Source organism: Seriola aureovittata, chromosome 12 (genome assembly GCF_021018895.1).
Source record: "Seriola aureovittata isolate HTS-2021-v1 ecotype China chromosome 12, ASM2101889v1, whole genome shotgun sequence".
Classification (NCBI taxonomy): Eukaryota; Metazoa; Chordata; class Actinopteri; order Carangiformes; family Carangidae; genus Seriola; species Seriola aureovittata.
Window position 1 is genome coordinate 6,897,560 of NC_079375.1, and position 14,650 is coordinate 6,912,209.

The 14,650-nt window shown below is 37.5% G+C and overlaps 2 protein-coding genes across 10 annotated transcripts in view; both read left to right on the top strand.

The window, feature by feature from the left end:
* The window catches only part of LOC130179104 (uncharacterized), a 28,965-nt gene extending 26,568 nt beyond the window's left edge, over positions 1-2,397 (top strand). For all 9 annotated transcript variants that reach the window (XM_056391851.1, XM_056391855.1, XM_056391854.1 and 6 more), the window contains one exon: positions 1-2,397. This exon is cut by the window's left edge and continues 1,688 nt beyond it. In XM_056391851.1, the coding sequence (XP_056247826.1) occupies positions 1-46 (46 nt within the window). In that variant the 3' untranslated portion in view covers positions 47-2,397.
* Positions 2,398-6,154: 3,757 nt separating this feature from the next.
* Positions 6,155-12,121, top strand: LOC130178681 (putative ferric-chelate reductase 1). The gene is made up of 7 exons (XM_056391118.1): positions 6,155-6,310; positions 7,019-7,119; positions 7,904-8,110; positions 9,500-9,610; positions 9,724-9,865; positions 10,118-10,252; positions 11,295-12,121. The coding sequence occupies exons 2-7, from the start codon at positions 7,021-7,023 to the stop codon at positions 11,345-11,347; spliced, it is 747 nt and encodes a 248-aa protein (XP_056247093.1). The 5' UTR covers positions 6,155-6,310; positions 7,019-7,020; the 3' UTR covers positions 11,348-12,121.
* The last annotated feature ends 2,529 nt before the right edge of the window (positions 12,122-14,650 follow it).

The following is a 14,650-nucleotide window of genomic DNA, read 5'->3' on the forward strand; positions in this document are numbered from 1 at the left end:
TCGACCTCGATCCGGCGCTCTGCTGGAAGACGGGCTGTATATCTAAGTTTAATGTTATTCGCCGTTTTCTTTATTGTGAACAAATTACATGAAAAGACCAAGATTTGTTGACAGTAAATTAAGTTACTGGACTGATCCTGCACAGCTGCGATACCACGTTATCAAATCAACTCCCAGGTTTTGAGATTTCTGCCTCCCAAAAAAGTACAAAATGGGTGAATTTGAAAAGTTAACAGCAAGAACATTTCTATCACTTTATTTCTTTCAACCACACAAAAGGCCCCGAATAAATATTGTTGATAGTGTGTCCCATGCATCAATGGGCCGACTGTGTAACATGGAGTAATGGGGACATTGTGTCAGGAAAGAGATTCTGCTGTTTGAAGTTTTACATGTATTTTCTTCAGAGCTGAGGGCAGCATAATATATTATACAGCGTAATTGTATTTGCCTCCATTATATTGTATTGTGGAAGAAGCTGAAACATTGAAATCCTGGGCAAATAAAACCAGAATGACCTGCATGGCCCTTTAAGGCCTCAATATCTAGAATTTCATTAATTATAGTATCTTTAAATATTCTTAGACATTTTCACTAAAGTCAGACATTTTCAAATCTTTCAGAGATTCTCTAGTTGCCTTATGTAAAATAATTTTTTCTGCTTTTGTTTTTTTCACCCAATCTGTGAAGCAGATTTCTTACAAAATCTGACTTGAAATGATCTGAAATCCAGTGCAGAGACGGCTAGTGTCGTGTTAATGCCTCATGACAATGATTTACTAATGTTGTGCCAGAGGTAACATCTTTAAAATATATATTTAAAACATATATTTAACATATATATTTCTGATTCATGGTGGAACATGTTACTTTATATTACGGGTGTTACTTGTAGGGTAAAACTAGGCCTGTTTTCTGAGTAGGACTCTTTAAGTCCATGTTGTGCCTTTCCAATAGACATACTGTGTGTGTGTTGTGTCATCTCATGGAGCAGTGCTTTTATTTCATAAATATTCAGTATGAGCTCGAGCACGCTCAGGGACCAAAAACACACTGGTAAATACAGCAGGGTGAAGAATAATATAGTATATATAGATTATATATAATCTATATAATATAATAGGATAATAACTCCTGTACTTAAATCATCTGATTGTTGGTTTTTCTGATAATCACCTGTTACTGTTACGCATTTTCACTCAGCGCACTTTAACCAGGCGTCGCCTCCCTCATGTCTGTCTCAGGTTTAAAGTCAGTCGTTACGACTTCTAAACGTTTCTAGAATACGGTGCAATGGTTTACTTTAGTGTTTTGTGTGTTTTCACCATTGTTTTTTATATTTTAAGTGTATCTATTTTTATATGGGTAAACATTCTTTTCTATGGTGCGGGTTTCTTTCTATTGAACAAATAAATTATTAGAGTTTTTGAAACAGGATGCCGTTATGTCTTTGAATTTTAAACTTTACTAAAAATGATTCATTCAATCCTTTCTTTTCACTACTGTTCACTTGATGCTACAGCAGTGATTTTAAATGCATGAGGACCTTTGCAACAGGGACAGGGAGCGAAATAAGTCACTAACGTCACCTCCGCAGTAAAAGTAGTAAAATACCTGATCACCACTGGGGGGTAGCAGAGAGCTGAACCAGCTGTGTATAACTACTTAGTTAGTTTATAAAATAAATTAGGTTGTTAAAGTCCACTTCCCCCTTTTTGTTACTTTTTCTTTTGAACTCTTTTGCCAAAGACATTTCACTTCTAAACTTCTCACATATTTAGATAATTGTCTGAGGCCCAAAAAAGTCAACTTATCTAATTTATCACAAAAAAGCAAAGATAAGAGAGAAATCAAAAACATTTATATGAATTTGTGAAACTACACTTTTTTTTTTTTTTTTACTTCTTTCCTTTCCCATGAATCATCTCACGACCCTCCAGATTTATCTTGTGGCCCTTTGGAGGGGCCCGACCCCTAGGTTGGGAAATAATGAAACTACATAACTGTATGTACAATAGATCAAACAAGCTCCACCTGGAGCAGCTACAACAAGAAACGCTGTTTCAATTTACCTCCTGTTTTTGTCATGTCCACTATCTAGTAGATATTAAGATATTTAATTATACTAGTGAAAATTATGAGCTATAATGTTGTGATTTCTGAAGTCATGAAGAGTCATCCATGGCAATTCATTCAATCATTTCTATTGAATCATTTCAGGAAAATGTAATAATAATTTAATAGTAAGAAGAATATACAAAGAATTTCCATAATATTTAATGGAAATTCATCATATATTGTTTTATCTTGTTTATGTTTCTGAATGTTTTATTTGCCTTGTAAAGTGTCATTGGCTGTTTTGAAAGGTGCTTATAAATAAAATGTATATTATTATTATTATTATTATTATATGAAATTCAGTACTCAAATATAGTAAACCTTTTAAAATGGATTGCTAAATAAGAACATAGTAGAGATACGTGCCTGACACTGGAGCTGCAGTTCATCTAATGACCACTAGATGTTGCTTCAGAGAAAACTTGGAAACTGAATTGAAGCGACTGAGAAAACTTCTTTTTTAAAATACAGTCAATAAATTATATTAGCAAGACATGAGGATCATAATGGCTAATTTCACTTAATCTGATGTGTACCTTATTAGAGAGAGACTTAAAAATATTTGGCTTCATTACAAAGATCTTTAGATTAGGAATTAAAGTGGATCCTGGCTCCAGACGGTTAAATCATCGATTTTGAAACCTGTGATTGACATCACTAAATCTATACTGCTCTATACAGTCTGCGGTCTATTAACAGTTTGAAAGGGGAATTTACCTCAGCAATTATATCGTTTAGATGACTGTGTTTTGAAGTGTATGTATGTAATGTATGAAACTGGGTGACAGACATAGTTTTAGGTTACATAACACTTTTAAATGTTTCCTGTTCGAATAACTGCTCTCAAGGTCAGATGACAGGAAACTGTACAAAATATAACATGTCTTAATGATGAAAGACCTCTACTAAACACAAGGCAGCAACATCACAACAGTGATCCTCCTCCTTCAGGAGCATCTAAAACTGTGAGCAGCTCATTCACAATGTAGGACATTTGCTTTAAAACAGGTATCAGTGACAGTGATCCCTCATCAAACAGACCGCAGGTTTGTTCAGGTTTGATCGTCCCCATGTCGATCAGAGTCATCCTGTTTGTTCTGTAGGATTGGACTGTGACCAAAATACACACCTTAACTGAACTGTGCCAAGTGCAGTGTGAGACTGTTTGGTTGTGGCAGAGACAGACAGTAAGAGACAAAGAAGAACTGGAGCTGATTACCAATTGTTACCACGTTAATCTAAGATGGCAAACATTAAACCTGCCAAACATGTTGGCATGTTGACATCAGCATTTAGCTCAAATCATGGCCTCGACAAACGCTAACATGACAACAGACACTTACTGTTGTTAAAACTAAGCATTTCAATAATTTTAACTATAGCACTAACTAGTAGTAGTAGTAGGAACTGTAACTATAGTTGTAACTATAATTTTCAATTTAAAAGAAGTCCCATCTACAAAGAATTATCATTTAACATATGAATCATTTTGGTTGCATTAAATCTGTATTTCAGGAAGCTCTTACTAAATATGAAAATGTATTTAGTTTAAAAAAAACAAACTATGTCCACATATCCATATATAACAGTAAACGTAGCATTTTTTTAATTACAAATGAGAAAGAAACAAGCAAAAGGTCAACATGAGCCGCTCACACTAACAGCACTGAGACAATAGAGACACTGTTCTCTGCAAACACATTTTTTCTCCATTCGTCACAGCAGCTTTTCCTCATTCTTTGAGGTACTAACGATCTTCACATGCAACCCTGTACGAGTGTGAGGAATCTGGAAAGCATTTCAGGGGCATCTTTCTGTCTTGACTGACATGTAGCCTATAGACCAAGTGATTGATCGAGTGAGCGCGAAAATAATGAGCAGGTTAATCAATAATGAAAATAACTATTCGTTTCAGGCTGATTTGGGTTAATGTGTGACTCTGTGCGGAAGCTCATCCTAGAAACTAGGTCCTGAACAAATAAAGAGCCTGAGCTTGATTGACATCTTACACTTTTATGCTTTTGGTGAGTTCAACAAATGCCAGCAGCATCTCCCGACTCCAAACTGAAAAGAAGTCTGTTCAAACAGAGAACCTGAAAACACCTTTGTAAACAAAAAATGTTTACAAAGCATTTACCAGTCCTGGAGGAAGTGTTCAGACCTAAAGTAAAGTACTAATACCAGAATGTTAAAAGTAAAAGCTCCACATTCAAATTGAACTAAAGGAAAAGGAGGGACGTTTTTATCAGCAAAACGAACTTAAAGTATCAAAAGTACAAACACTCATTCTGCTGAAAACAAACCCTATTTGTATTTTTTGTGGCTAAAATCTTGTAAAAGTGTGAAATAAATGCTGCATTTCCTTCTGAAAAGTGGTAACGTTTAAGTTTAAAGAATGATAATGCTCAAGTAAACAATTGCTAAAGTACACAATGTGAGTAAATTTACATTACATATTTGGTCTTTACAGAGGAAACAACTTTGACATGAGCAGGTCTTAACTTCCTAACTCCTAGTGGATAATGATATTCTAGCTCCTATTCATCTACTACACTGTTTCCACTGGACCCTGGCAGGCGATACCCTGTCCTTTGTATTGTCATAGTATACACTTTAACACTTTGAGAAAACAAAAGTCTGACTGCTCGCTCAGCAGAACGATAGGCCTGCAGGTGTGTTGGTAGGTGACAGGTGAGATTTAGTTCCACAGACTGGTTCTCTCACTACCTTTCCTTTTGTAGCTTTAGACCTTTTGTAAGATAATGGGGGTTTCTACCAGATGTCACACAGTTTCTCCTGTTCTTTCTCCTGTTTTAAAGAACGAGTAAGAACAAAGGTAATGTGATCAGTCCTGGTCTCAGGAGACAGTTCAGAGGTTTAGAGACTAAACACAGTTTCAGAGGCTTTTCAGCCACTGTGAATGAATCTCCTTTTTTATGCACCATTGAAGTGCATTTAAAGGTTTGTATAGATTTACATGCTGTAGTGATTGTCTCTTGTTAAATGTACCGCTGTATTTGAGGTGTTCTCTGTTGTGATTTTACTGTAAACTAAGGGAGGTAATATCCTGGTTTCACAACTTCAGGAAACCAAGTTTTTCTTACTGGAAGACTGAAGGTGGAAACATTAAAAATCATAATAAGCCTCTCAGGAATGTGAAGTTGCAGCGTTTGTTGCCTTTCAGGAAAATACCATTTGACGTAATGACACCTAACAGGCCGGTTTCTGTCAGCGCAGTGTCTGTGACATGGTGTCATACCTTTTACAGCGCACTGTTAATGACCTACAACTATTTAATTATGATGTTACCGGTATTGATATCGAGCGTTACGCATTTACACAGTTAAAAACTAAAACTCCTTAAAAAAGAGGTTTTGTAAAACACTCCATCAAATAAGTTTGTATTCTCTGCTTCACTTTTGATCCTGCATTTTTTCATACTTTAATTTTAAATTGTGCTCTCCAAACTGCATTTGTATTTCCTTTATTGAATTCTGGTCAGCTAATAACTACATTGTAACTACTACTGTAAGTTTAGTCTTTTCTCCCATCTGTTTGTTTTCTAATTTTATCACATTTTATTCACGTTGTTCTGATGCATTTATCTTTCGAATGATTTGAAGCACTTTTTGCCTCTGTGTTTAAAAATATTGCAAATTACAAATATTCTACATGATTCAACACTTAAAATGCTCTTATAGATACATTTTCTTATATGTTTGCATACCACTTATAAATGCTAAATAGGGGGACTTAAAGTAAAATATCACCTCGTAAAAAGGTAAATAATTAACCAAAAGAGCAAATATTGTATATTTATTAGCTGTTATTATCCAAACTCTGAATGAAACTCTTCTCTTCTTGACGGAAGTGTTTGTGTGGTGAACAAATGCTGTTCTGCGAGCTGCAAAATTGATTTCCTCACAGCAATGACGTTGCTTGTTTTTTGGAGAAACTGTTGAATGCACACACCTGCAGGACAAGGAGTCAGTCAGGTGAATTCCTCTAAAGCCACGCCTTCTGCAGGATGCTGCAAAAAGCTCCCTCCCCCCTGCATCACCACCAGCAGCTTTATCAGCAAAGCACCGACCACTGCAGATTTAAATCGCCCACACAGGGATCAAACACACTCAGCAGGAACAACTGGACAAAGAACATTGTCTCAACTCAACACTGGACTTTTACACTTTAAGTAAGTCTCTCAAATCTGGATCAAATCCATATTCTTATGTTTGGATTATCTTCAATACTTATTTTTAATTTATGGTATTATACATTTTCAGTGTTTTAGATATTTTATATATTAGTTTACTGAGGTTAAATGTAAGAACTCAAGTTAAAGTAGTAGGAAGTAGTAAGAAGTGGAAAGACAGCTGCATTTCCTTTTGTACTGTAGAAACTATGATGATTTATGATCAATCAAACCCTGAAATATATTGTTGTGTACAGGTGATCAGAAATGAAAAATGGTTGTTTTAATTTTGTAATGTTTAATTTTGTTAACCTTAAATGTCTGGAGAAGACGGCCAGATTGTCTCTTTAATTAGTATTTACTACTATATTCCATGCTATACTACATACTATAATACTAATGTAGTATAGTAGTAATTTTTATGATGGTCAAAGTTATTAAAGGTGGTTTTCTTTCTTTCTGAACGTTGCTATAAATGTGCTTGAGTTAATGATTCATACAAGAGATACAAGAGATTACTTGTCTGCCTCTTTAGTTCCACAGAAAAATGAAAAAGGTGTAATAGCCATTTTGGGGTAGTTATGGATAGGTTTGGCTCACAAACAGACGTGAGGGAACCAGGAAATATTATCATTCAAATTTTAGTACGTTCACAGCAAAGCAAACAAATAAATTTCTTTCCCTTTATTTTTGGTGTGTGCCTGGCAGGGATGGAACGAGGACTGATCCTGTTGGCTGCTGCGTTGATGGTTTTTGTGGCACCAGGTGTCCAAGGAACGGCGCATTTGTCATTTGCCACTAATAGAACGGTTGGTTTTTTCTCCCAGCTTAATTTTCTCAGTATATAACACCGCAATACCATTTTGAACTTTGCACTTTAAACACATAAACTATAATATTTGCTTAACGATCATTTTCACAGTTTTATCAGCTAAAATGAGAAAATAACTTTACCAGCTGTTTGAGTTTGAGCTTTAATCGTCTCAGCTTGATTCAGTATTTTTTCACTTTCAAAGATTAATTTCCAAATACATCTTTTTAAGTCTCAACTAAACAATACAAGGATTTTATGTTGGGGTCTATAAAGCTGTCAACAATGATGATTTTCAGTTTATATTGTCTTCACATGTTCAGCTGTTGAGTGAAATATCAACATTTCACACATTTGCTCTGTACGCTTTTATTGAGAAATGCTGATTAGTTTGTTGTGTTGCACATGTTCTAGGTCCTGGTCAAAGAAGCAGCTTTACTCAGTTTATATGAATAAAAAATAAAAAAAGGGAGCGTGCCCCTTTAACTCGGCCACCACCAATTCTACTGATGTCTTATCACAAACATATCAGCTAGCAAGTACTGACTCATTTCAATGTCCCCTCTCTGCTCTAGAGGACAAAAACAGTGCAGTAAACGAACAGGTTTTATTCCTAAGGGCAAATCAGTGCATTGGAAACATATTATTTCTTAGCATGAGAGGGTCTTTGTTGTCTAGCAGGAGGACATACTTTAGCTCAGTGGGACTAATTGCAAATCGCTGAAGCTGTTAAATGTCTGCTGTTGCCGTATGTGTCACTGAGTGTATTGTGTGTCTACCAGGTGAACATCACTCGGGATGGTTGTGGAAGCACTAAACTGTGTGTGGAGACACCGGCAGACTGTGACCCCGCAGGAAACGGCACCTGCCTGTTCGGGGCTGTGAACACCAGCACCCCGATGGCTCCCAACGGCACTGACCTGTCCATCCAGCTCAGAGGAAACTCACAGGGTTATGTCGCACTGGGACTTACTGCCAATGCATCTGTGGTAAATCACTACAAAACTAAAATAATGTTTATGTTACATTCGGTTGGGTCAGTCTATGGTTTAGGTCATTACCGTTCCCCAAGAAGAATTTATTTCTGCTCATAACAACTGAAGACATTAATGGTGCTGGTACTATACAAACAGTATCGAACCAAACAAAAGGTTTCTTGTGGGAAAAGCAAGTAAAATGACTAATTAACATTAACATTAGGTTAAAAGTAAAAAAGCAAGTAGAAGTAGCGAATTTCAATAATCTGGAATAAACTAGACGTTCTTTCACAGGAAGTTACTTTTAGTAGGAAGATTAACAGAATATTTAATTTTTCAACATTTTGAGAGACACTCACATTGAATGGTCTTTGTTTGGATTTTGACTCTTTATAGTGACCTGTTGACATAATAGTCCAAAATCAGGGGTTGAATCATCCAGAAGAAACTAAGAAGAGGTTTGGTCCTTCAGAAGAACTTGAGGCCCGGCCAAACCACTTCCTCTTCCCCAAATCTGACAAACATTCCCCAAACAGTCTAGATACACAGAGACCAAATATTATACTGTGTCTGGGCAGCAATTATCTTGTAATGTCAAATATCTCTTTGAGGAAGTTGCCCTTAAACAGTCAACCAGTGATCCAAACCACAAGTTTACAATGTTCTACCAGGTTAATGATCAATATATCCACACAGCATCCATCATCTTAGGTAACACTCTGTAACCACGTCCATATGTTCCCAGCAAAGGCAAATTTACATGCTCCTTTATTTATGCTTTTATTGGTCTCATTCAACAGTGACTCATGACCACCTGAATACAGACATTTGTGAAAACATGACACGGCCATTAGACATGTATTTGCTTGGTAGGAGTTGATAACGCCAACATTTAATAATGTTTCCTTAACTGTCCGAACAGCTTGCAAACCAAGCAGAATCAGGCTGACTTTGTGGATAAGTGCTTGTGAAGCTAATTCAGTTAACTATGCTAACAGCTAGCAAGATACTTTAGAAGCCACTTATGTGCTTATGTAACTCTCCAAATAGCCAGCAGGGCTTGCAAGCTCGCATTAAAAACCAGGGGATATTTGGCCAGATAGATTACTTTTTGAGTAGTAGGAAGTTACTGACAAAAAATATGAGAGTCTAATCTATCAGTACATTTATTACATGTTCATGTTTACACAGGCTATAACTTTTTATTGAACTAGCAAGTCTGTGTAAATTGACATAGTTTTGTCCTGTGGGTAAAACAAGCTTAAAATATGATCAAATAACTATAATGTTATTTCTTTAGAGCTTTTCAGATTACTTTACTGCAAAATAAAAAACACTTGTTGACATCGTAATTTGCCATTTGTTTTCACTATAATGAATATTTCTCCCTTTTTTCCTCAGGGTATCACCATGCTCTTCATCTGTGCTCAAAACAGCTCAAACAATGGGACATTCTTCTTCCGCACAATGCAGAGAAACAACACAGATAGTATGCTCAGTCCAACAGAGACGGTGAGGTCTTAATTGTACAGACATATTGAGGGATAAACAAACACTGTATTTAATTTATCCTTCACGCATAAGGAAAATGACTTGTTACATATTACATAACCTCGCCTTTACAGATAGTGAGAGAAATCCGAGGCTCGGTGGAGGGTGACATGATTCGGTGCGAGTTCGACGTCCCCGGTGTGAACGCCACCAGCACCAGGACCAGCCATGCCATCACCTTCTCCATCCTGCTGGGGAGTGGCACTGTTACTGGAGGTAAGTGGACACACACACCAATAACATCATCACTCATTTTTAAGCTTGGCCAAGCTTTCTTCCTCAGAGAGCTGCAAGGATTTACTACCCTCTCTTTCAATTTGCTACTGATTCACATTATATTTCAGCTGTTCTTTAAGGTGAATTAAATGCTCCCCTTTAATTCAGAGTTTTAACGACTCATCCGCACAGCTGTCAGTGAGGACATGCCTTAACTTCACAATGTTCTTATTCCTGGTGTTTATTCTTCAGGTGTTATCGGCGCCTTCAACAGCACCCTGAACAGCGGCCCTCTGAATATCACCAACCCGGCCAGCAACGTTGTGAACACCACACCAGCACCAACCACAACAACATCAGGAGCCAGTAGTGTTCTTTACCCTCACGGTAACCAACACACCGCCGTTATTTAGGCTACACTCAGAACATCAGAGGCTCTATTCAAGACGCTCCTGAGTTAACGCATATGCAGACTCTCCACATCTCGATGGTCTTACAAACAGTACAACAATTAATTAAAGCAGCTGCATAGTTCACAGTAACCAAACCCCCCCAACAACCTCAGCTTTACTTACACTGTTTGACATTTGAGTTCATGTCCAAAGGGATTTGTGAAAGCAACATTAGGGAAATTAATAGGAGAGAATAGTAATGCTTTCTTTTGAGGCTCCTGTATTTTCCAGCTCATATCCTGGAAACCTTCCTCCATAATTTCCAAAAGAATTCAATGATATTTAGCAGTTCATTACTATTACATTTCCAAGAATGTGCAATTTGGTTGTAATTATTAATGGTAATAATCATCAATATCCATTGGAGTTTCCTTGAAAAACTAACATCATAATTCCTTCGTTTCGTGTTTCAAAGTGATGATGATCAACAAATAAAACACACTCCATGCTATAACATGTTAACTTACAAGTGTACGTACATTTATACTTATTATTACCTCATTTCCACACACCAGACCTAGAAAATAAAGTGAGTCAATTTCCTATTTTTGTTCTGAAAAACTCAAATGTAACGGGCAGGTACATAGTAACTGTAGGAACTAACTTTCTCTTTTTCCCTTACAATTTGTACCAAATTTGGAGGAACACTTCCAGCATAGGTCCTACAGTTTCCTAAAATATCATAGAAAGAAACTGATATGAAATTGTGAATTCATAGAAAAGTTACTGGAGTTACTGGGAAATATAAACATTCTATAACCAAAACTCTCTTGGTTTCCTGTGAAGTCTGAGTATCTCAAAGTATATTTCCACTTACCTCCACTGAAGTGGGATAGAGGGAAGAAACTCAAAGATGCATCTCAAAACCTGGACAAATAAAACCAAAACTATCTGCATCGGACATTAAATGAGAAAATATGATTTTTGTTTTTTCTTTGTGATCATTTCTGATTGTCTCTCGTCTCTCTCCCTGGCAGCTTTGCTTCTCCTGCTGAGTGTCCTCACACTGTCCGTCAAGCTGAGAGCCTGAAAGAGTCCGGAGGAAAGTTGTGGCCTGTTTGATACAGTGAAGACATGTACGCTGTGTTAATGCGCAGAGGAAACCTGAGTGTCAACAAACAATGTATAAATTATGCATAAATTGTGTTTTGATTGCTGAGTACTGATGTAATAATGTAGTAATGACTGCTGAGTACTCACGGGTCAGAAAGCCAACATGTGGACTGGCGTCACGGGTGGCGGCTCTATTTATTGTATTGCATCTTCCTTGTTCTCTCTGGTCAACCTCAGGTCTGTTCAGATCAGGTCTCTGTCTTGAAAATTGTCGGGTCCATTTTGGGTCCAAAATTGTTGTGCACAGAAGAAGACTGTGTGTCAACAACCTGTATAAATGATGTTTTAATGAACTTAATTAGACACATTAAGTATATTTTGTACTATATTTGTACCTAAGATTTGTACGTTGAGCTTAAGCTCAAAACGAATGATGTTCAGAAGGCGTTTGCAAACACTTATTGTGGATTTACTACGACTACAGAAAGAGTATTGCAGTTCCAGTTTTGTACTTGTGCAAACTACAGATCTACAGACTTAAGTCTGACAAGTTTGAGCTGTTTTTCCGGAGCATCTTGGCTTTAATCCTCAACTGAGGTACAGCCAACATCATTGAAGTAAAACTCAAGCCAAACCAGTTTTAATACTTGCATGTAAACGTTCTGTGACTTGATGGAGAGATGGGTGAAAAGGTCACCCCACCCTAAGATGATAAAGATGATGATGATAATAAAGCTGAAACTATTATTTACTCCTGTTCAGGGCATCACATCATTGATTCATTTACCTGGCACACCTGTCACACTTGTAATGACCTTGTCCGAACAGGAACGGTGGTCATAAGACAACAAGCAAACTACGACTTCACGCCTACAAACAGAATTAGTTTACAGAATACATAGAGAAAATAATCTGCAGATTCATCAATAATGAAAATAACAGTAAGTTGCAGCCTTAAAAATAATAATAATAATAATAATAATAATAATACAACTACAATAACAAGCCTGACAATGATAAACGAGTCAAAGCTTTTGGCTGATTTTCTGAACAATGGAGCTGCAATGTTGGTAATAATCAGTAATTACAGACGAAAACGTCCAGACCTCTGGTGAGCACCGCAGGTTGAGGTTAGATGAGGAAGAGCGTCTGTAAACTATGACGAAGTTTAGAACAGACAGTTTGGGTTGTAGTCTGAACATTTGCCTTTGTTTTCTCTGTGAATAAATTTGACTGGCCTGAGGGGCATTTTTTGACCCTGTAGAGTCGTCTAACTGCTCGAGCTTGTTGCTGCACTGGAACAGTTTGACAATGTTTTCACCCTGTGAGATCTCATCAATTACTTTGGTGATTCCAGAGTTAAAATGCTACAAAATCAAACCACAAGTTGTAATAAACTGTAGTTTTCCTTCCAGGAGCACAAGCGCTCGTTTTACTGCTGGGGGTCTTTGGTCGGTGGCGATATGTTTATAAACCGCGTGGATCCAAAAAGACCAAAGCGAAGGCGCCATCTATCTGCTGAGGTGTGTTTTGAGTCGAGGGGGAGAATGAGAACTGAACATCGCAGCTGACCGGAGTTTTGTTCTGATCAGGGAAGTGAAGCTGAGCTCATTTCAGAAAAATCAGCAGCCTAAACGATTTATACTTTTAAATGACTTTTGTCTGTGGCCCAGCTGGCTGCAGAACGTTTTAATGTAGGTGCAGGAGATAGAAAACGGACTTTACATTATTTATATTAACTTGTTGTTTAAGCATATAGACAAATTATTTTAGTTTCTATTTACATTCATTCTTAAGATATTATTACTAGCTGCAACAATAGGGCTGGTTTTTCCACTTTGTGAGACTCTGTGTGGGTGTGTCTGTGTGTGTGTCATGACAAAATGTTTGTCCTGGAGACACCTACTCATGCCAGAACTATCACCGATGGGGTTTTACACACTTTGGCAGATTTTTATCTGTGTGTTTGTCTGTGGACAGATTTTATCACCGCGAAAGAATCACCACAGTGCAAGATACACCCATAAAACTTTACAGGTGTGTAGCTGAGATCAAAATTAAAGCCAAATTCAAAGATGGGTGTGTGTCAATGCACAGAGGAACAAACAAAGAATGTACAAATCATGTATAAATTGTGTATCTCTTTGTGCTCTCTGGTCAACCTCAGGTCTGTTCAGATCAGGTCTCTTGTGCACAGAAGAAGACTGTGTGTCAACAAACTGTGTATAAATGATGTTTTAATGAACTTTTGCATTATATTTGTATCTAAGATTTGTACGTTGAGCTTAAGCTCAAAACGAATGATGTTCAGAAGGCGTTTGCAAACACTTATTGTGGATTTATACGACTATAGAAAGAGTATTGCAGTTCCAGATTTGTACTTGTGCAAACTACAGATCTACAGACTTAAGTCTGACAAGTTTGAGCTGTTTTTCCGGAGCATCTTGGCTTTAATCCTCAACTGAGGTACAGCCAACATCATTGAAGTAAAACTCAAGCCAAACCAGTTTTAATACTTGCATGCAACATTCTGTGATTTGATGGAGAGATGGGGGAAAAGGTCACCCCACCCTAAGATGATAAAGATGATGATGATAATAAAGCTGAAACTATGAAACGTCCAGTCCTCTGGACGTTTCATAGTTTCGAGGTTAGATGAGGAAGAGTGTTTGTAAACTATTACGAAGTTTAGAACAGACAGTTTGGGTTGTAGTCTGAACATTTGCCTTTGTTTTCTCTGTGAATAAATTTGACTGGCCTGAGGGGCATTTTTTGACCCTGTAGAGTCGTCTTAACTGCTCGAGCTTGTTGCCGCACTGGAACAGTTTGACAATGTTTTCACCCTGTGAGATCTCATCAATTACTTTGGTGATTCCAGTGTTAAAATGCTACAAAATCAAACCACAAGTTGTAATAAACTGTGGTTTTCCTTCCAGGAGCACAAGCGCTTGTTTTACTGCTGGGGGTCTTTGGTCGGTGGCGATATGTCTATAAACCGCGTGGATCCAAAAAGACCCGAGCGAAGGCGCCATCTATCTGCTGAGGTGTGTTTTGAGTCGAGGGGGAGAATGAGAACTGAACATCGCAGCTCTCTGGAGTTTTGTTTTGACGAGGGAACTGAAGCTGTGTGAGAGTGATAATGGAAATATGTGGTGCTGGAGACACCGACTGCGGCCGGAACTACCAGACGTGGTTCTGAGCACTTTGGCAGATGTTTATCTGTGAGTTTGTCTGTGGACAGATTTTATCACCATGACAGTGTCACAACCAGCAAAATCCA